Below are 24,005 nucleotides of genomic sequence, written 5' to 3'. Positions count from 1 at the left end.
CTACCAGGTTTGTCTACCAAAGGAACTTCTGCTTCTTTCTACAGCAAACTTTGATTAAAACTGGCATTGTAATTGATTTGATGCATTGTAATTATTCTGATAAACAAAGGACTAGGACATGCAGCCTCCTCCTGCCAAGGTCTACCAAGTCACGGAGCAGTCTGCCACTGTGGGAACGCCTGTATGAATTACAATGAATGGTGTTTGTACTTGTGTCCTGGATGTTGATGTGGACTACTGGAAGAGATAGCATTTCATCTGGCAGAGAGCTGTGGGTTTTGTTTTTTTTCATGACTGTGTCTGAAATTTAAGGTAGATGTCTGAAAAAATATATAATCATTATATATGTTTATAATCTATAACAATTTTAATCTGTTTTAGTTTTGACTATACCATTATATATTAAACATTTATATAGGTAAAACTCTACTGCATGAAAATCCTGTACAATGGTTTGTCCAACACTTCAGAAAAACCTTTCTGGAACAAGGGAATTAAACAGACTGGCAATATTTTGCTATCAGTCTAATCTTCCCATGAGCCAGTATAATGTTTTGTATATCATTCCAACAAAAATGTCATTTTAATTCACCAGCTAAATATGATTGCTTAATTAGAATAAGCTTTAAAGAAAGTGAAATATTATGCTACACTTGAAAAAAAAAATTGTAAGTTTGGATCTAAATCAGTTTTACTGAAATTGTGCTAATAAGCAAGCAACATTTATACGCTGATTTTTAAAAAAAATTAAAAAGTGGCATGCTTAATAATATGCAATTCATTTTAGCCATTACAAAAATGGAGAAATTTCACACAATAAATAGAGACTCTTTCAAAATATTCAGTGCAATATGCTGCAATTTCAAGATAACATGACCAATCTCACAGAATTGATTTTCAAGAACACAGAATGTTTGTAGTTCAAAGCAGCCCCTACAGTAAAAACCCTAAATATTTCTCATATTCCATTATTTAGCATTTATGCAGAAATCTTTAAACATATAACCTAATCTAAAGACTGGCTTTAACTCTGCTGATATGAAATTTAGGTTCTTCATAATTTCTTAATATCAAGACCAAGGAAAACTGCAGGTGACATATACTATTTGCACATAAGTTAACAGCATCAAGCACATATTGGGTGCTCAATAATCAGTAACACTTCTACATAACAGTATGAGATTGCATTTGAAATAGGGATTTATGACAGATCTCTATCTCCAACACAATTATATTTGGTTTGCATTTTAAAAACCTAAAGATACCCTGGAGATATCTCCAAACATTTTTACTTTTTTAAAAATTTTTTACTGAAAAAGAGGAAAAAAAAAACCCTTTATATAAAATAGTAAAAATTATTATATAATTGGTCATTTTTTTTTTTTTTCTCAGAGAACAGATTGCTTGGAAAAAACTACCTTTTGCTATTGCAAGTTCTTGTCTTTTGAGAAATCTCTCACCCTGTGTATTGTGGACGTTTTAACAGAACCTGTGCATTACCATCCACATTGTATCCACAGATTATTTTTCAAGGGTTCAAGAATGTCTTCAACCAAACTATTCATAAATGTAGGCCATGGTGCAACTTCTAGGTCTGCCCTGCCAACATCCTCCAGACAGAGGATGTACATCCATATGAAATGTGCTACTGATCAAGGTATCCAGCACCTTCTGCATGGAAACTGGGAAAGAGCAGAAGGACAAGGGATGATGAACAAAGACGGGTCTCACCCTAAAATGAAGTCAGGACCACGAGGATAGCAGCACCTGGATCTACTGTGAAGGCATAGTCTAAAAAATGCCTATATCTAGAGATTTGTCAGCACATATTAAAAAAAAAAAAAGGTATGGATCTACACCTACACACATGCATAAAAGCTGACATCTACAGATTTTAGTGAATGACTACTGATCTCATTCAGGATGATGATGATACCATATTCCCCCTTTTTTTCCCATAGTATCCATTAATCATTATTAATATATAATAATCTACAAGAGGAGTTTTATTGGAATGTGCAGAAGGCCAGAGAAAGGTCTAGAAAACCTTTGTTTTCTAGGTCTTCAAAAAAGGTTCTCCTGAAAAAAGGTCTTCAAACCTGAGCAGTTTCATTGGTGTTTCCTACAATGTATCACATGTACATTGACTTCACTAAAAACGAGGCAGTACAGTCATGGTTTCTCAACCCAGGAGTTTCTCTCTAGTGAGGCTTTCTGAAAAGAACAGAGCACTGCTGTGTAAGATAGAGTGATGTGACCAAACATTTGGCAAATGGATAAGCTCTGCAGTGACTGAGTTACTGGGAATTACTTCCCAAATTTCCTGTCACCGATCAACACTTATAAACCATATTAGTATTAATCATTAAATATTTTCCTTAAGGAAACTTACTCCTGTGCAAAAAAAAATTACACAGATCACCATTCCTCACCAAAAGATGTGAGAAAAACACTTAAAGATTAACCAAAATATTTCAAATCCTTTAACAGAACTTAGTTGCCACCTCTCTGCATAGAATCAAAGTAGTCTATCTCTTTTCTAACCAATATATAGTCCTGGAATTTGAAGAAAAGGAGAAAATAAGTTTGTTCTTGCAAGTACTGTTCACACTGTACTGGTTTATGCCTCCTCCAAAATACCCAATTACTTTTCACATTAGTATTTCTTATGTCAACTGTAAATTCCTGAGGATTTTTCCTCTCTACAGATTTGCTATTTTAAAGCAAACCTTTGTTTTAACAACCTGGAAGGAGACATTTTTGTAATGCAAGGTGTTCTGAGCCACAGTCATTTCTTGTGTCTGCTCTGAGAGCTGAAAATATTTTATGCAGACCCTTTGGTGTGCCTTTTCAGAATAGTCACTCAAAGAATTTTGCAGTTTCCCCTCAACAGTTAGTTGCATTTTCCACACCAAAAGGATTCATTAGAGTTTGGTCACTGTTTTCATAATTCCATGGACATGTAGCACTGAATGAATGGCAGCGTAGCAGTTACTATGGCTCAAGGCTTTGAGGTTTTATGAGAGAACATGTTGTTTCTGATGGTGCAATTTGCTCTTGAGTAGATGGATAAACTTGAGAGACTCATAACAGTGTCTCTGCTGATTTTCATGGTAGTGAAACTTATGCTAATGTGAAATTGACAGTTGTGGGTGTTTATTTATCTGGGTTATATCCATCCTAACCTGGGGTTCTTTAGAATGGGATTACCAAGGGCATTTACCTTTTGTTCTTTTTTTGTTGGCTACTCTCTAGAATTCTACTTATTTTGAGCTTTTAGAATCTCACAGTTTTTCCTAGTTTTGATTTTTTTCCCTATGCCTCACTAGACAAAGTATCTCTTTATTTACTCTAAATATAACTGTATTTCCATCCCGATCCTCCTAAATTCTTCTTTCTTTGATGTCTAACAGCTTCACTCCAAGTTTATTTCCTTTTCTTTCCTGTGAAGTTTCTACACATTCTTTTCTCTCTCCTCTTTTTCTCTGGCTATCCCAATTAATTTTGTACGATACAGTTTGATTTCATTTGTATTTTTCAGTAAATTTATCTACTATCTAAACCCATCCACTTTTTCTCTGCTCTAGGAATCGACTTCCATTTAGTATGTGTGTCCTGTGTGAGCTTCGTGCCTATCTGGGAGCACTACATATACCACACTCCAGATTGTCTTAAAACCTTGGTAGCCAGTCTGCAAAATTGCTGTTGTTCGTCCTTTCAGTAAGGTTGTGATGTGCACAACAAAGGACTTTGCACTAACACATCTCATTTTGCTGTCTCTGGTTCACTCTCAGATACACTAAGCTTCTTTATCAGTGCTTTATGTAATATACTCTGCATCTGATGGTCTACTACAACTGCATCCAATATTTAGTTCACTTTCTCTGTACTCAGGTTATTTATCTTTTACAGAGTAATTCTCCTCAAGGTACTTTTGTTATCTAGATCAGATTAATGAATGAGCAACAAAAAAGTCCATTATTTTGTCATTTCAACAGTGTTAAATGCACAAACTTCTCCACCAAAGCATGTTAAAAGCCCACAGCACAACTCATAGGATTTGGGTGTGGGATATCATAATCTCTTTGAGAAGACACATGCAAGAATTTTTCCTAAATTTTTCTTAAAGGATTTAAATAGGTATTTCAACACCTAGCACAAGAATTTGTATGATTAAAGTTCACTGCTGGGAGGAGAGACAGTATGAGACACTACGTTACTCACATCCCAAGTGAGTGTTCAGTGAGTAAACATTGACCAGGTCTTATCTTGTATCCCATCCATGAATTAATTAGATGATCAAATATTAAACTGTTTATCCAAGTGATTTTTTTCATCAAAGTGCGAGGTCTTGTACATAAAATACACATAGTACTGCATTGGGGTCTAGATTTGGGGTTGATCTCATTTGACTTTATGTCTAGATTTCAGCAAGTCATCTAACTTCTAATTGTTGCCAGTGGAGAGAGGAAGCCCCCTTATGACATGAACTGTGAGCCCACACCAATTTTGCTTTGAAAAGTGGAACAAGCCACATATTACAGAGATGTAGGATCAGGGAAATAAGTTATGATTGAGAACATGGCCACCAGCTGTTTCCCACTGATTCTTAAGTGTTGCTTCCCTTAAACTGTTTCTCTCTAGCTGCTTTGGTCTAATTCCAAAAAATATTAAAATGTTAACATGTTATTTATTCTGTAAAACTATTTGGCCCCTCCTATATAGAGATACAGCTATAGATATATATATAAAGAAAATGGTGAGCACCTGTCCTGCATAACCCTGTTTGCTTTAACACTTATCTGGGTTTTTATGCAGTTATTTCTCCACTCCCACAGCTGCTTTGCACTCTTCTCTACCACTGCCACAGTAACATTCATGTGCATGGCCCTTTGCACAGCAGCTGTCAAAGAAAGCTGAGCACACAATCACTTCTCTCTGTTTGCTCCTGTTGTTGTCGTGATTTATTAGGTACAAAGGCAGGAGACTGGCCCCCCCGAACAAGTCGGAAATAGAGTGTTTCACCCCAAAAGGGAGTATGGGGAATGGTGGGCGAGCTACAATGACCAGGTAAGCAAAGAGCAAGTGGCCTTAGGTCAGTGTGATATGTCTGTGAACAGAAGGAGCAGCCCTGGATAATTCCAGGCTAGATCCTCTGTCTGTAATTCCTGTGTATCCCATAAAGTATGTTCAGAAAAGAAAAAAAAAAAAAAAAAAGAAAAAAAAAATCATGTTGCCACTGCTGATTTTTGTGTTCCATCTGACTATCAAAAAAACCCTGCACCGTGTTCATTCCAGTGATCTGAACCACATGTCCTATGTGATGTTGTTGTAATATGGTGCTTTGGAGAGAGAAATCTTACACCTGACTCATTAAGCCAGTTGGGCAGATGAAAAGAAGCAGCATTCAAACCTGGAGTAAGGGTAGGTCCGCTACATATTAGGGGTTACATTAAGTCTAACCAAAAGAACTTTTTTAAAAGGGCAGAGAAAATTTGATTGATAAAAACATATTCAATATGAAAATGTTGGTTCTCAATCAAAATATCTTATGGAAAAGTACTGCATTTTACAGTTATTTTAAGGAAGGGTTTCAAAGTAATTTAAAATACAGTTTAAAGCATGTTTTTCATAACTTTCTCAATTTAATTAATATATTTATTTTTGCTTTTTAATCATAATATTTTGCATGACATTAAGCAATGCTACAATTCAATGAATATCAAAGACTAGAGTTTTTTCAATGTTGCTAGGATTAACTGCTTTAGTATAGCCATTTTGATGTTTTTCCTATTGAAATATTTCAAACTACTTAATTCTGTGAAATACTTGGAGATTTCAGCAATTCTTTTCATTTTGAGTCCAGCCAGATTTCCAAAAGTTGAACACTCCCATAGGACAGAATTTTCATTTCTCCTTACATGTCCTTTCATAAATGAATAAGCACATACATGCCAAAGATGGCTATACATCTTTAATGAAACAATGCTCTTAAGAAGCATTGTGCCATTGTGTTATGTTCTACTAAGTATGAGAACCATTTTACCATCTATTAAAAGATCTAGTCATTCCTACTCAAGCCCTGTAGGACATTTATAAATGTAACCATAGAGCACAGGGTGACCAAATTATACAGTCACTTTTCCCAAGTGCTACATCCCTCAGGAATTTTTTCGTTGCAGGAGAGTGTTCAGGGAGATACTTGCAAAGTGTTATGTTTCCCTTGGGTAGAGCATTCACACACATACATAGGGCTATCAACACTCACACCACATAGCACACACCTGAGAGCTCCTGCAGTTAAAATACCATCAGAAACATTGATTGCTAAGTGTTGTACACAAAGTATATTTTTTGTCAAATGGAGTGGTTTCTTGTCTATGTGTCATCTGGAATTTTCCTCCAGAAATATTTATTCCTTATTTAAAAGCTATCTGAGATCAATATATAATGGAACTTAGAAGAGTGGAAAAGTACATGTAATTGTCAGACAACTGTATTTTGTTGTACAGTATTCAACTCTGTTTTACCTGGCCATATATACACATCTGAAAAAATTCTTTTTTATATCTTCACAGTGAAGAATCTGTTTGCATTCCAGACTGTAATCGATCTGAGTCAAGTAGAGAGGAGAAAAAGGTTCCTGTTAAAGAGGATGCCCTAACAGTCAAAAAGACTGAACACTGTGTCAGTCTAATAGTTCCAAAGCAAGACTGTCAGCTGCAAGACCTACTCAAACAGTTAAGAACACCTGCTGCTTAACAGAGAGTGCAATTGCATTTGATGGCTGTGTTTTGTTTTCTCCAGCCACAATGTCCTGGCCAATGGTCCTTGTCCAATTTTGTGAGCTCAACAGAGTTGTTATTGAATAGCCTGGGAATCTCCCAGAGAGAACTCAGACACTGCAGGACAGAAAGTAGGTACATTCTCTCATCCCAGTAAGTATCAGACCAGTGCTAGAAGTCACTGAGGTGAAGAGCAGATGGAAAAAGACATACAGGGGCCTGACCATTTGTGAATGATGAAAAAACTCATCCTCTCGTGGGACAAAGAGGTCCCATGATACTGACCAAATCCCATTTACAGTCTTTCAGTCTAAATTATGCCATGCAATTCATTCTGGGCACTGTTGTTCAGCTTATGTCCTCAACTCCTTTGTGCAATGTCATATTCGTGTTCCAACACTAGTATGGACATTTTCCACATATGGGCCTAACTATGCCTTTATATTAGTATTACAAGTGTATTTTTCAAGATGAAAAATTACATAAAAATAGAAGTAGTGGGTATATTATGTGATACCTTGTAAGGCTATATCCAATTAGGGAAGTTACAACACCCTGCATCACCTGTGAGTATTAATCACACATATATGATAAAATCAGCTATGGAATGAGATGTTTTATGAAGCTTTCATAAAGCAGGCATCACAGCATCAGTTCTTTTGCATTTCTTGCATAATATATGCATTTTTTATTTGATTGAATGCAATGAATAAGAAACTGCTTAATAACTCACAGAAGTAATTTTTCTGCTGATAAGTCCAATGCAGAAAACTACTTCTGTAATTATTTATTTGGCATGCAAAACATGTAAAATTCCTCCAATTGCATGCTCTTCACAGAAGATAGAAGTCAAATCAGCTCTTGACTTTGGAGATACAACTGGGAGACTTAACTTTTTTTTTTCATTGTTTTCATTGTTTGTTGGTTGTTTTTTTGGTTGTGTGTGTGTGTTTTGGGGTTTTTTTTGTGGTTTTTTTTTTTTTTGTGCACTGCTTTTACACTTGATTTGTGTCTGGTAAGGTGATGGTTTCTATTTTTCCCAAGTCCCATTTCATACCCTTAGCAATGAAAACAATGAAAAATCATGTTGACCAAGTAATGCTAAAAACACCTTAAAGCATGTTCTGCTTTAAGCAGAACTCAGGAAGCAGTGTTCAGAGTTTAAGAGGTGTCATTGTCCTCTCTCCATACTGTGAATAGAATGTTCCAGTGTAGAAGAGATGTGCTCAGAGACGCTTCAAAGGGCATTTTTCAGAAAAAAATCATAACACAGCTGTAGTTACCTTAATTAACAATAGGAATGAGATCATGATACTAGAGGAAAGAAGATACATCTCATACTAGGATAATTTTTGCATTTTGGGTAATGATATACCAGAAACATCATTCAGAAACCAGACCCTCCATTTCCCAGTCTAACCAGGTGTGCTGCTGAAGCAGCTACCAGCATCATCATCACTGGTGGCTGCACTGGGAGGTCACTGGCAAAGGTTTTGTCCATCAACTATCTCTCACTTTGTAGAGATTCATACTTACATATTAAAGTCACTCATATAAATGTCAGCTGGACTCTTCATGATCAAAGGAGGTATCAACAGATTAGGATTTGTAGAGTAATAAAAACAATTGCTCTTGCTGTTTGAAACAGAAAACTACTCTGAAAAATAATTGCAAATATTTTTTTGTTTTATTTCTAGAACTCAGGACATGGCAAAATTATTTTTGCCCCATATCATTCTTCTTTTCTGTTTTGTTGTCATTTATTTCCATAGAAAAAGCAGTGTGAGATTAATTTAAACTAAATAACTTGAAGTAATATATCACTATCTGGTTATTTGTGTGTGGCAGAATTGTCTTTTAGCTAGGGAAACAATTATATAGGCATGTAGAGGTTTTCTTAAAAGCTTTTTAAAATTAGAGGAATGGCAACAAAATAATACATTACAGTGGTAGAATTGACTTAATTCATCATGGGCACACACATACACACACCATCCCTTATGGAGAATCAAGTTTTAATTAAGTCTACAGATAGCACACAAATCCTTTTCGGGCAGAGTAATTATATAATTGAGTCCTTAATAAGTTTTCAGCAGAGGAATCTAAAAGGAGAATAGGTTCTTCCTATTTACTTTGAATAACAAGGGTCCTCTCTAGCAGAAAATTACATGGGCTGAGTCAAGTACAGAAGTTTATCCTGCTTATCACTACCAGCTTCTTCTGGGGATAACATGGGAAGACTTCTCCCTTAAATATGTGAGAAGTCTTCACAGCATAGGAGCTATACCTTAATTTTAACACTTCAGCCATTGAAACATCTGGGCACGAATTTGCTGCCAATTTTAGCTCCATAAAAATTAGATCAGTGTTCTAAAACACAAGCTTCCATTCATGAACTTATAAAATTAAGAATTTGAAATATTTCCTTATTGTAGTCACATGAGGACAGGTTGCAAATATATCATACATGTCTTCATCAAGTTATTGTCTAGTGTGTGTTTGCAGTTGTACCATTTCAAATTTGGAATTAGTTACTCATATTAGTATCTTACACGGAACAAAAGTTTCCTTACATTTTTATAGTTCCTCTTATATTTTGGTTTCCACTGCTGAATAATAATATGCAGCTATGCACTCTGGGGTTTCTTAAAAAATAATGAATTCCATAATTTTAAACTGATTTTCCTAGTTCAGTCAAAGATATTAAGAGAACAAGTGATTTATTTTCAAATTGCATATGCTTTCAGTAACTGTCCCCAGTACCAGTCCCTAGGCACTCAGCACCAGAATTAATTTTAGCAGATCTGGGAATATTAATGAGAATGGCACCCTTGTTAAAATATGAGAGTTTTCAGCTGCTGTGTCTGTAAATTCCTCTTCCTATTTTTCATTTCTTCTACTTTTTGAAGTACCTTACAAAACAAATTTTTTTCATTGGCACCTGGCTAAAGAAACACTTGTGGCAGACCTATGCACCATCTTATAATCATACAATAAAGAAAAAATACTGCAACAAAACTTCTACTGCCTCAACAAAAACAAAAGACCAAATTATCCATTCTAGACAGTTAAAAAAAATGTGTAAAGGGAGGGGAATATTTTTTTCACACCTAAGTGTATAAAAAGCAGTTAATAGCTCTCATGAACAGAAAAAAAATCCTTAAAGACAAAACTCAAGTGTCTCTAAAAAGATTCAATAAGAAAAATAAAAGGAGAAACAAAACTAATTGCTATTCTGTCATCAAGTGGACAACTATAGAAGAAATATTTGAAATATCAGCTACTTCAAAGTTTTCTCATTTATCCTAATTTCATTTCTTGTACATATTATGTAAGTCTAGAAGGCAAGGAAAAAGCTAGTCTATCAAAATCAAAGCAGCTTTTAGTAAAGACAATGGAGAAACTGTCTGGTATTCAGGAAATCTCTTTTGTGCATAAAGCTGAAGCTAATTAACCTATAGCAAAAGCAATTAAAAACAAAAAAGTGTTCTGCAAAAGTCTTTGTTTTACAAAAGAAAAAAAAATTGAACATTTTGGTATCACTGGTTGAAGTTTGCTGCATTCTCCTCTGCTCTATTCAGTGCAATGTGCCAGCAGAAGAACTGGCAGAGCAGAAGAGTAGGGGAGAAAAATTTGCATTTAGCCAAACTTTGAAGTGAAATTCCTTTGGAAGTTCAAAAGTGTAATTATTCTGTTTCAACTGATGGAGCCAAAATCTGTTTACAAGAAAAATCTAAAATTTCACTATCCTAAAGTTTATCATTGAAAAGTTAAGGCAGAGCTGGACATAGTAAATGTAAAAATTCCATTCCTAGACATTCTATTCTATGTCAGTGATCTATCTTTATTTCTCTATTTTTAAGTTGTGAGCATTGAGCAGTTTCCAGTTGACTTGACAGACTATTAATCGATATGCAGTTAGAGCAGGATCTTAAAGTATTATCACAGCAATTTATCCAGAACCCAGTTTCATGCCAATATAAGAAAATAAGCGGTGCTCCTTTCACAGAGGCAAAAAAAAAATTGTACCCTTCAGTCCGGTGTTGACTTCCTAGTAAGTAGGAAGGTACAGCATGAAAAAGCACAGGATACATTTCTGACACAGAAATTCTTTAGCTATAGGGTTCACTCCTTACTGAAAAATTATAGAATCAAAAAGGTTGTAAAAGACCTCTGAGATCATCAAGTGCAACTGTAAGCCAAACATCACTCTTTTCCCAAGTGCCACATCCAAACATGTTTTGAGCACTTTCAAGGATGCTGATTCTACCACTTCCTTGGGCAGCCCATTCCAATGCCCCACCAAGTGGATGATGTTTGTGTCCTATTCAGTTTGTAATATCAAGGAATTTGCAGTGAATAATGGTCAAGTCATTCAGACTTTTGCATGAAATTTGCACTAAACAGCCATTGGGTCTACTTCAGAGCCCTAGGATCAACATGGGAGCGACATGCAGACATTACTTTGGGCAGAGTACAAAAGAAGTATGAGTGTATCAGCCAAGACTGATCCAAACCTAAACTGAGATTCAGGGAGGCTGGTGACTTGCACCACTGAAGATTTAACTGTTCACTATCTTTCCCAAGGGTTCGATGCAAAATCAGATTTCATCCTTTCCCTTTCCCTAGGTTCTTCAGCCTCATATCCCTCCTTAATTATTGTCTCTTTAACTGGAGGGAATAGCATGTTGCCTTCACAAACTCTTACAATCTGGCCTTCAGGCCATGAAAATATCTATATGCACTTAGCACATTTTTAAAGGGTTTGAACATCTGTACTAAGCCAGTGCTTGAAGATAGGAGGGGTGCTAGAATACACTTTTCTTTGGGCAAGCATTTCTATTTGCGTTGACTAATCCTTCATGTTAATGGCATTTATTTCACCTTTGTGGCAGGCAGGCATGTCACAGGTCCTTCTAAGACCTCACCAGGAGTATATCCAGGACTGTAACTGCATCCTCTCTTTCTTTCTGATCAAATTACTAGTGCCAGATCATTCTCCCTCCTGGTCCAGGTCAAACACAGCAGCAACTGAGACAAGGTTTCACGGTCATCATACTGTGATGAACTAGAACTAGAGGCAAACATTGCAAATTCTACTCCTGCTGCTGTCAGTGAGATCCCACTGAGCTCAGTACTCAGCATGACCAGTGAGCCAGGGCTCTCAAACAGTACTCAACACCCACAGAGTATGTGCTACAAGTGCATGGTCCTCAGAGGGAAGAGTCTTACTCTGCAAGACATTAGTGCCAGCTCCTGCTTAGACCAGAACTGGACCCGCAGAGATTCAAAGAGTCAAAGTGAGCAGTGCTACAGGACAGAGGTGGCTTTTCCTTCTTGCTCCAATTGAAGTACAGCAGAAGGAAGGGATTATCTGAACAGCAAGTTAAAAGCCACCAGCTGTTTTGCCTGGCATTTTAGGGGTAGGAGCTTAACAGACAACTTCCAAGATACAAACATCCTGGTGACCATTGCAGCAAAGGGGGGAACCCATATGTACTTATACATCTCCTTTCCCAGTCCTCCCTCTTCTAAAGTACCCATTGTTTTACATTGTGTTTGTCTACTGGATTCTGTCATGCTTCTTTTGAAGGGGAAATCTGTTGACATATGTTATGTTACATGATCCATCATAATTCCATGTAATGTAATCACAAACATGAACCCACCAGGAGGTTTTATTTTACACTCAGCATGCAACATTTTTTTTTAGATGGCCAGAATAGCTATTAAATGGATAGTTTGAGGGAAGCCTCCCCATGAAGGCTGGTATAAGGTCATCTGTATTTAGTAAAATATGTGCTTTGCAAACTATTATGCTGCAGGCTAACATGTGAGGACATCTATTGCAGAATTAAAAAGCAAAATCAAATTTGCAATAATCTGCCAGGGTCTCCAGTGCTGTTGTCTTTTCACAAATCCTAAATGGCTATAGCAAACATTTTGGAAATGAAGGCGAATTGTCTAAAGTATTGATGCATTTTATATATAAATCATGTTTATTTGTATGTGTACACTGTTTTTTCTGTTGACATCATTTCAGAGTCATTGTCTGTTTCAGCTAAGAAATATTTCTAATATCTTCCTTATTTCCAAGAGCTATATGTTAATGTATGTGTGAACACCAGCTCATCAGACTAGGAAGATGTAAAAGGAAATACTATGTTTATAAAGGTCACAGCTGGCTTTTCTTAGGAATCAAGAGGAGATAAATAAGCAATTTTGATAGAGAGTATGATGGCATCTGAAGAGAATTTACCCTAAAAGGACTCACTTTGCAGAAAAGAAGAGCAAAATGTTTACTGCTGTCTCCAAACTCATGTTACTATGAGAAGCTGTTTGTATAGCTTGTCTGGTATTTCTTTCCTACTAGGAATATAGTTTCATTCTCTGAGTTGAACTGCAATTTGAAAAAAAATCATTATTTCTTTAATTTAATGGCAGGTAGCTTGCCAAGTGCCTTGATGAAGAAGTTGTTGCCCATTACCTACAACCAATATAGCCCCTTTTTGTGTATTACTCCAATGCTTTCAAATAGTTGGACATAAACAGATTTTTTTTCCCTAGCCTTAACGGATTATGCTTCTTCATCTCCCAGTCCACAATCCCTGCCCCATACCAGGAATCCATTCAGAACACTTTACCAAGCTCCTTAGCACTGAAAGCTCCCAGGCCAGCCCACACACTTACCCCTGCACTCTAGCCAGTCTAAGTCTCAAGTCTCTCATTCACTCTCTTCAAGCATTTAATTCTTCCTCACTCCTCTATGCATCCCTCAGTCCTACAGGCCCTCTTCTTGATACCAATCCAACAGAAGGGAAGCCATCAAGCTGCTCTCTCCCCCAGGATGGACACTGCCTATGTCCCAAGGGCCTCAACAGAGAGGTCTGCAATGGCAATGAGCTAGCACAGGACAGGTGATGGCTGGGTGCATAATTAGTCTGTGAAATGAGCTGACATGCTGCTTGTTTTTCTCAAACATGCAGGTATTAATGATATATATATATATATATATTGCAATAAATAGATATAGATGAAATTACAATCAGCTTTATGGTGAATATAAACTCTGAAATACCACATACCCTTGATATAGGAACAGCAATTATATTTTTAACTTTGTTGCAAGTTACCATCTTATCTCATTTGTGTTTACAGCTCTAATGGGAAATCAGTTTCCTGGGCCCAGAATGAGAAAAGCAGCCGAGGAGCACACCTTTGGCAGCGGTTGTCAGTCCACATCAACAAAAAAGAGAACCCCAACCAAACTGCAGTGATCAAGCCTTTTTCTAAAAGCACAGATAGTAGCCGACACAGTAGCAGCGCTACATTTCCCGAGGCGAGTGCCAAAACGCTTTATGACGTTTCGGAAGCTGAAGAGCAATACCCGGCTCAGTATCGACCACAGACTCCCTCACCAATCAGCACTTTGAGCCACAGAACTGCCTCTGTCAGCCGAACAGAAGATGAAGCTCCTACCTTCCAGTCAGAACCTCCTCAGCGAAGTAGCTCCTCTCAAGGCTCCCTCATGGAGCAGATCAGTAGTGTTGTTACTCGCTTCACAGCCAATATCAGTGAGCTGAACTCCATGATGCTTTCAACACCTACTCCAGGGACAATGGGGGCTGCTCCTCTCTGCTCTTCATACCTGATTCCACGGGAAATCCAGCTCCCTACAACAATGACCACACTTGCAGAGATCCAACCGCTTCCTGCCATTGAAGTCAATGGCGCTTCACAGTCTGCTAGGAAACCTTCAAATGACAGCATTAAAGAAGGCACTTCAGAGACCCCAACAGCCAAGCAAGACCTGGAGGAGTTGGTGGCTTTAACTCCTCCTTCTCCTTTTAGAGACTCCATCGATTCTGGAAGTGCATCTCCCAGCTCTCCAGCTTCTGAATCAGCTCTCTGTATCCCGTCCTCCCCCAAATACGACACACTCCTCATCAGAGATTATACTCAAAGTTCTTCTTCGCTGTGAATGTAGTTCAAGACGATGTTGGAGCTCAACAACTACAAGCAAGTAGTGAGGGGACAGCCATGTCTTCAAGATCTCCAGTGTTTACGCAGGCAGAGTGAGAGGCATTGGGTCATCTTGTGAGGAATGGAGGGGAAGAAGAGGAATCACTTGAAAGGTGGAAACATCAGATTAATTATGCTGATTTAAAGACAAAATGACTCTTGGCAGATTATCGTGGCCTTAAAAAAACATGGGCTTTTCAGAAACACTGAATCTATTTTTGAGGGCTTATAAGGAGTCTATTAATCCAGTTACATACCAAGTGCTTTGCTTTAGTATTACAATGAACTGTGTGTACAATATAGGGGACGAGGGGAACTAGATTGTAAACAACTGTACAATGGTTTGTTTGTTTACTCCGATCCCTTGCCCAGAAGTGAACCTTGATCTTTTATCAAGAATAGAAGACCAAACGTTGAATGTACATTTTCTAACAGACTCAAATCTGGGACCAACCTGTCAAGCTTTCTTTCTTTTTTTTTCTATGAAGATCACAAAAAGCAGTAATGTATGTTACTACAAAACATTTTGCTGAAGAATATTGTGTCTGTGATACGTTACACGTGGATAACACTAATCTGAGGCTTTGCAGTGAGTGACTGCAATAAGGAGGGCTTTACAAATGACTTCTCAACCTACACATTTGTTTATGAAATTCTCTTCTATCAGTATCAAATTTCAATTTGTTAACATTGGATTCACCTTCACAGCAACAAAACCCAAGGAAGATTTCCTGACTATTTCACCATGTTGCCAACTAATATTGAAGTAGCAAAAAATATTTTCTGGAGTACTGTTTTGTAATTCCCTTACCAGGGCAAGTTGTTGAGATGAATATTCTCTTTCTAGCAGCACTACCAAGCTATATTATAGCTGTACTCCCTAGTGAAATTAACACATTTTTATGGACATCCTCATGATAATGTTACCAGTTAAAATACTTATTCAGACTCATATCTTTGCTTGTAACAAACAGGTAAACACCCTAAGGATTTTCTCCATTTTTTGAATGACAGAATTATAGGATACCAATGTGGATTATGATGATTATGACAAATGCTAACTGTCAGTGGGAAAGGTTGTCATAATCTTAATTTATATATATATATATATATATATATATATATATATATATATATATATATGGAAAAGCCCTGTATCAAAGTCTGCTTAGAGGTGATTAAGCTACTCTTTAATAAGCAACAATTTTACAATTTGTTTCGCTGCTGATGCCTTGCAGCGATGAGCAATGACAAAAAAAAAACCAAACACATTCAAAGCAATACGTAGTAAAGGCTAAAACAAAGAAGACCTAATTAGATATGAACCAACAGAATCTTTGTTTCTTAGCAACTCACAGAAGAAACAAGGGGATTCCTCAAATTTTTCCTATATCAAGGTAGTACAGTTTAGTGCACTTCATATTGTCACAGCACTTTTTTAACACAGGCAGGGAAGAGTTTTAAAGTTTGAATAGTAGCTAAATAATTTTTGATAGGTGTAGTTACATATAACTTGTAAGTCAAACCCTAAACGCACACTGTATTTGCTCTCTTCTTCATGACCTAGCTGTCCTCAGGTGCCAAACTTTTATGGGTTTGTTTTATTTTATTGAAGGATAGCATGAAGTGATGAGTAATGTACTTCAATTCAAAGTTGAGTTGATGTAGCCTTATATAGAAGACAGCCTCAAGGAAGGGAGCCTTGAAATAAGGCTGCTATATTTTATTTTCAAAACCTTTAGATCTTGTTTCTTAGAAGATAACAAATATTTTGTAATCAAAATTCATACCTCCTTTTTCTTCCCCATGTTCAAAATAGCTATTTGATCAAGTAAGTAAAAGATGAAAGCACATTCACATATTTTAGCAAAGAGTATTTTCCATTCCTTTGGGATGCTTGTTCCACTATTATGTGTTGCACCCCAATTTGCTGCTCAACAGCATTTAAAAGTTAAAAGTAATAGATGACTGAATCCAGACCAGCCCCTCACAGAGATACTCTAGTGACTCTAGAGTCAGGCAATGTTATCCAGTTGCAGTCTGGGCATGCTTGTCTTGTCAGGTACAGTCATTTATCAGCTTTGCCTATAGCATGAACAGGCAGGTCACAAAACAGCTCTACTCCAGAAGGCAGATCCCTACACTAAGGCATGACTGAAGGTCCTTGTTGCCCGTATGCCTCCTTGCATGACTGATCAGCACGGACGCAGTTCGGTGCAGCTGCACGGTTCCCAGACTAGAGCTCAGTTTTTCCCTCTTGGTTCACAGTATTAGCATGTCTCATCATTCCCTAGCTGTCCATGTCTTCAGGAAAAAGCATCTTATGTCATAGGTTACAACCCACATTTAAGAGGAAAGCATGTCTAATCAGTCTGTGATACAAACATTCTTATTAGGGGAGTTCAGACCACTTAAATGTTGTTTATGGAAGACACATATGATAATATTTGTCTCCCATCAGTACAATGTTGTTTTAATATAGAGTGTACTGACATAACTAATGTGAATTTTGAAGGGATTCTATTACTACCTGTTCTCTCATACTTCAAACTATTGACCAATATTCTTACAAGAACATCCTCCACCTTGATCTTTCCCTAGCATTTTAGATCCCCTATAGTTTTTTCTTATGGTGGTGGACAATTAATATAATTGTATTCCTGCTAAAATCTGTGGGTTTCACTGCACTGTGAAATAGTCAGCAGTGGAAATAAGGATTATACAGACAAACATAAAAACATTTCCTTAAATACAAAACTAGTAAAAAGGAGTGAAAAATAGAAACTGTCAAGCTCAGCATAAATATACCTCTTCTGCTCTCAAACTGCACCATAGCTATTGCTCAGAGCTTCCTGACAATGGTCATGTATACTGTCATGACAATTTGGGTGAGGATGTACTATGTGCCCTGAATGCATGTGTTAAGAGACTAAAACCCTAATGTTGTGCAATCCAAATTTTAAACATTTTTGTTCACTCTCACTTGCAGTGGAGTCATGTATCTTTTACATATCTATCAGCCACAGCAGATATTTTAATGGCACAAGGAACCATGGATGGACCCTGCTGAGGTAGTACCCTCTTGAAGTCAGTCTATTTTTAATAAAAGATGGGCAACATTAGAGGCATTTAAAGAAGGCAGAATCTTATTTAATTGGGCAGACGGGAGTGCATCAATGTCATTTTTTTACTGTGTGTTTGAATTTCAGCAAAGGGAGGCAAGGTTTTGTGAAGAAGGCAAAAATGGTGTAATGCCTGTAGTAATAATCCAGATTATCCCAGTGGGAGATTTGCAACACTGGAAAGTTCTTTGGGAGAAGCCAGTGGGTTTGACATAAGAGAAAAAAAATATTAATGACACACATAATGACTTCATTATTCTGTTTGTATGCTAGTCTCTGTTTAGGACATTGAGATAGAGTGTCAAGGGTTTTCAGATATAAATGCAAAAGTTAAAATCATGAACACTTTTCACTCTAACTAATGAATGTGCAAGTACCAACTGAATGGCTTGAAATTTGCCTTCCAGTATAGTGCTGCTGGCACAAAGGGAATTAAAGGATTTGAAACTACTGTCATTCTTGACCACATGGACCTCAAAAAAACCCTCTGATTTCTTTTGTGCTTGAGGCCAACCCTAAAGAGTGATGGTGTAATCACCTCTGGATCTATGCTTTTGAAATAAAGTGTGTCACTCTGGCAGGCTACTTGGAAAGGCGCCTTTGCAATACTGAAGAACTGTATTTTTAAATTGTCTCTGAAGAATTATTGCATGACTTTGAAGATGTGCTTCCTTGTACTTCTATCTGAACATTTGGTGCCTAGATTCATGCAGATACCTTAGACTAGAGATTTTTAGACCACAGTCCACAAATCACTTGTTCATGATTCATGGAGCCTGGTAGATCACAAGGTGCTGGCTTCTTTCATTGATTTCCAGCTACAAAAGTGAGATATAAACTAAATCCTAATTCAAGAACTGTTAAAAGTCCTAAAAGAAAAAAAAAAAAAAAGTTAGTTTGCTTGGATGTTTGTTCAGTTGCTATGTTTATGAAAGGAAAACTTTTGTGAAAAACTGAGAGAATGAGCTATCAAAAGAGAGTAAACAGGAAGCCCAATCCATGACTCTCACTCTGGATGATAGAGGAGTTCCCTTGCAAATATTTTCTTTAATGTGCAAGACCAAACTGAAAGACAGCATAGATGTGGGTGTAAGTTCTGTAAAGGAAAGTGTGCAACCTTGTTATTCTGCTTAATACATCATTTATGAGGTGAGAGGATAAAAGATGACAGCAACAGACAGCATAAAAAAGTCAGTTCCTTAGGGAAATCAGAGCACTATGCTCAGGACTCACACAATAAGTGCGACCATGATTTTTTTATTGTATTGGGGACCAGTGTTAGGTCTGGTTTGGCTGACCCCCCAAAAGAAAGACTTTGGAGCCTAAGATTAGGATTTCAGTAGAATTTAATACCTACATTTCAAACTCAATTTTAAAAAAGCTATTAAAATGCCACCTTCCTCCAGCATCTAACATAGTGTGTCTTTGTATGCTCAGAACTAACCTGATCATCACACATCTAAGGATCTTTGTACCTAACTCATATTAAAACCCATCAAGGATGCAGAAAACACAAGAGAGGACACAGAATGTACCAGTTTCCTGGCTGGGGAGTGCTCCAATAACTCAGTGTTGAGATAACCTTTGTTCATTTCCCCAGGGAAGCTTCACAAGACAGGGACAAATTCAAGAGTATTGCAGTGGAAAAGGAACAGTGCAACCTGATAAGACATACATTGAATAAAATTAGAGATGATATATGACAATTTAATATAAAATACTTTAAAAATTTCTGGTGCAGAGACGAGGTATTTTAGCTCCAAAGAAGTGGAGGCAACCTTTTGTCTGTGATGCGTATTGGCTAAAAAAAAGTTAAATGCTTCCCTGAAAATGTTTTTGTGACAGGAGGAAGGATGTACCTTTTGATAACTTTTCATCTGCAGAAATCTTGTCTTCCATTCAGAGTTCTCAACCCCAGCGTAGAAAAGAGAGATTGAGTCTTCTTGGATAGATGAAGGAATTAAACTTGAGTTCCTACTTCTCTGAGACTGCAATAAAAGGGACTCATTTAATTTTTCTCCAGACACCTTTTACAAAGGTGACCTGGCCCATCTTTGAAACAAAATGTATAGATGTCTCCAGAAATTGATCCCAGTGGAAAATTAACTTTTTCTGCACATTTCATTTCCATACTGGCTCAAATAAAGTATTCCTGGACACCTCTTTCCTTGTTGTGCTGCTTCCTTGGGCACTAACTCTTCTCACAAACTCCACAGAAAGGGTAGATATTTAAGAAAAGGTCCTGACCTCCACACTAGAGCAAAAAAACTATATATTACACTGAATAATTTTAAGTGCTGAAGTTCTTTGCTGGCACTGGCCCTTAATCTATTTGGGTCAATGGAATCATTCCAGATTAATATAGATATAAAAATAATCAAAGTCGAACAGTGCTCACTGAAGTCTAGATTTTGACTATTTGTTCTGCAGAAAATGATAATGACAGGATATTCTTCCCACTCTCTTTTGAATCCAACAACAGATGGATTATTTGAGGTTCATTTTTGAAGCTAGGCTTGGTGAATAGGTCCTTCCTACCATTCATCTTTATTAGTCCTATGCTATCTGGTATCCCAATGGGAAAGTTGGCTTCTAACTAAATATGTTAAGGGATGTGAGTGGACATGTCCAAAAATACCCAAGAGGTCACAGTTTTCTGGCAGTCTAATGACTCTCCAAAAATGAAGTCAATACTCTCCATGAACAAGAAAATCACTAATCTGCTACCCATTTCAGTGTGCACTTAACTTACTAAATACTAAAAGTTGAATTACCTGAATTCTTTTTTTTTTTTTTTTTTTTTTGCGGTGGTTTATTATTTTACCCCCAGTTCAAAACTCTCCAACTGCCACCCACAATTTTGTATTGTGAAAAGGAAAAGATACAGGTCAGTGAAGCATAAAGGTAAGTAAAAAATTTAGCTGGGTGATGAATTGCTGTATATGGCTGGTTTTGTGTCACCTGAGCAATGGCAGTATTAACAAACAATAAACATTAAGTCACTCCGATCTGCCAAATGGGAATAAATATACTATGTATATTACATGTACTAATAGGATTATATGGCAGCTGCTGGTGGTATTTGTAATTAGAAATCTATATAGAATATAGATGTTTTAGAGAGATGGTGCCAATTCCAAAAGATTTATGTGGGCTACAAGTGCTTGTAATTATTTTTTTTTAATTTGCTAATAACTTATGAAGAACTGGTTTCAAACATTCTGTGACTGTTTGTTCTTTTTTATGTTGTTGCTGCTTATACTATTAAAACATAGAGAATGTAAAGTTATTATTTTGATGTGAACTGAAAAAGATTTTTCATAAAATTTACCATTTTTATCAGCTTTGGTTTGCTTTCTACCTGTACAAATGTAATTTATTTTAGCATTGAAGAATACACTTGCTTGTTTCTCAATTGTCTACATCATGTTATAGTTGGTGTTTATGTAGTCAGGTACTTTTTGAACAGTATTAAAAAGAATCTGTGATATGACTGAAAACTGGAATTTTTTTTCTCCAAAACACTTACAGCTCTGCTTTCAGTGCATTTTTCTACAAACCAGGTATGCCTATGCACAAACCCTTGAATTATAACATTTCTCTCTCTCTTACTCCTCCCTCTCTGTTGCTTTAAAGGATTAATTTAACATTCATCATATCATAGTTCAATAACATTCTAGTAGAGTTAGATCTTTGTTTTTTGAAGCACTTGCAATCTCATTGATAAGGCATATATAGATTTGAGAGAAAGCATTAAAATAATCTTGTCTTGTGCAACAGAAAACAAAGTTGTTTAACTTGGAATCATATACCAAAATTTTATTTTTATATATGTCCTAAGGAGCTACTTTACTCCTATAATTATGCTGCATGAAGTGAAACAGAGAGTATGAATTGCAGCACTCAGATAAAAGCCAATCATTCACATTATTTCCTAAAGACATCTCTAGAGATACTGCTGAATCAATTTGCTGTTGACAAATTATGGTGAGTAATTAATAACACAATGCCCAACTCCAGCTAAAAAACAATGTGGATTCATATCATGTCTTTGTACCACCTAAAACTCTACATCCCAAAGTTAATTCTTTCAGTATAGAAATCCACAGCAACTAATTCAGTGAAATATCAGTATATTTGTACCAAAAGAAGCATTGCAACTATTGCAATTTGAAAAGAAAGACTTTGAAAACCATATGCAACATCTTGTTTCATTGCAGAATATTTTTAAAGCAGTGTCTGGAACAATCAAGTTTGTTTGCACTTTTGTTTGCAAGAACAGTTAATTTATGCCATGAACCGTGAACACCATGTTTCTTCTGAGTTTCTGTTATCACTACAGAATGATGACATTTAGAAACTAATAAACTAATAAATCCCATTCCAAATTAAATCACAAATCAATGTTTACACTGATTAAAAAGAGAGGGGCACTATTCTATAATACACCTTTAGAAATATCAGGGCAATTAGTAATGAGAAAGCAAAAGTTCAATTTCTTAAAAAGTTTGGAGTCTAGTTTCTCTGTCTGTCTGGAGCTTTATCTTTCTTTCATGTTTGGTCCATAATTCCTATTTGATACCAGAGAAGCCTTACTGCCAGTAGTGTCCTCCTCAGCTAAACTAATACATGGACTGGGTACTCCTCTCCTCATGTCCTCAGTCTGCTCACAAAACATTGGAAAAATGGGTGGAATTTTAAGAACTGCAATCTCCCTTTGTGTTTGTTCAGAGACTATTTATTAAATTTATTTTCCTATTGTAGGAGTTTAAGACCAAATCACAGTGGAGTGCATGAAAAATTTATTACTGCAAAGGAAATGGATGAGCTTTCTTTTACATATACAGAGACATTTGTGGTGTATTCACATTTTTTTTCAGGGCAGTAGTTTCAAATCACCATCTACTTTTATTTGTTTGCTTGTTTATAAACGAAGTCTTAAAATTTAGCCAATTTTTAGACTAAAACAAAGCAATCAACATGCTCACTATGATTTTGTTTAACAGGGATTCAAAACTTACCTCCACATAACTTACTATATTTAACTTCTTCCCAAAGATTAGCAAATTAAAACCTTCACTGTTAAGGGTTTCCTGGGCTTTCTCACATTTGTTGTGAACATATGTGTCATAGAATCACATGATCTTTTTATTTTGGGAAAGACCTCTAGGATCATCGAGTCCAAATGTTAACTCAAGTCCACCAGTAAATCTTGTCCCCTTGTTCACATCCATGTGTATTTTTTAACATTTCCAGGGATGATGATTCTACCACATCCTGAGCAGCCTGTTCTAATGCTTGAAATATGTTCACATGTATATGAGATGAGATTTGTGCTTATTTGGTGAGGTGAAGAGTTCACTCAAGTGCTTGTCACAAGATTGGTGTGGTGTGCTCCACATACACTGTGGGCTGGTCCTTGGCCCTCATGAGAGTAATTCCCAGAATCTGGTTCTCCTCTACTGATCACCTTCTGTCCAAGACACTCCTGAGGTGCCCCAGAGCTTTCATTATAATACTCTTAAATGTGTGTGTAAGCACAAATGATGTCACTTGAATCTCAGCTTAAAAGCCACTTTAGACTGATATTTAACTAACCATGTAGACACATCACTGATGAACCCAGAGAGAAAGATGCCAAGTGGATATGGAACCCTAAAAATCTCAGTCTAAAAACCCCTTCCAAGCAGAAGATGAGCACTAATGGGGGCCCTGAATTTTAGGTGTCAATATCAAGCTTACAAAAGAAATGTCAGTGAGGTAAAATACGAAAATGAAATGTCCTGTAATCTATGTAGAAGGCATAAAAGCAGCATATAGAATATTGAGATAAACTGAGGAGAAAAAATAAGGAAAAGTACACCAAAACTAAAAATTCAAGACTGTATTAGAAGTGAGATATTACTGGAGGAATAATCATGAAACTGTGAATTTAGGAAGAAATTAAAAGGCCAACAAAATTCTGGATCCCCACCTGAAAGCAGACCTGTCAAATGTGCTAAATATCACACTAGCATAAAGCAGGCATTATGGATGGGAAGCAGTCAAGAGCAGGAAAGAAAAATGTAAAGTTATT

At 36.6% G+C, this 24,005-nt stretch overlaps 1 protein-coding gene across 10 annotated transcripts in view; it reads left to right on the top strand.

The window, feature by feature from the left end:
• The window catches only part of GRM5 (glutamate metabotropic receptor 5), a 245,747-nt gene extending 224,318 nt beyond the window's left edge, over window positions 1–21,429 (top strand). For 8 of the 10 annotated variants that reach the window (XM_085574766.1, XM_021545022.3, XM_021545018.3 and 5 more), the window contains 2 exons: window positions 4,972–5,070; window positions 13,944–21,429. In XM_085574766.1, coding sequence (XP_085430892.1) covers window positions 4,972–5,070; window positions 13,944–14,766 — 922 coding nt within the window. In that variant the 3' untranslated portion in view covers window positions 14,767–21,429. Of the gene's footprint in view, window positions 1–4,971; window positions 5,071–6,578; window positions 6,741–13,943 lie in introns of all 10 variants that reach the window. The other 2 variants (XM_021545026.4, XM_021545025.4) reach the window with 2 other exon arrangements.
• The last annotated feature ends 2,576 nt before the right edge of the window (window positions 21,430–24,005 follow it).

Source organism: Lonchura striata, chromosome 1, assembly GCF_050655825.1.
Source record: "Lonchura striata isolate lonStrDom1 chromosome 1, ASM5065582v1, whole genome shotgun sequence".
Lineage (NCBI taxonomy): Eukaryota > Metazoa > Chordata > Aves > Passeriformes > Estrildidae > Lonchura > Lonchura striata.
This window is presented reverse-complemented; position numbering and strand designations above follow the sequence as displayed.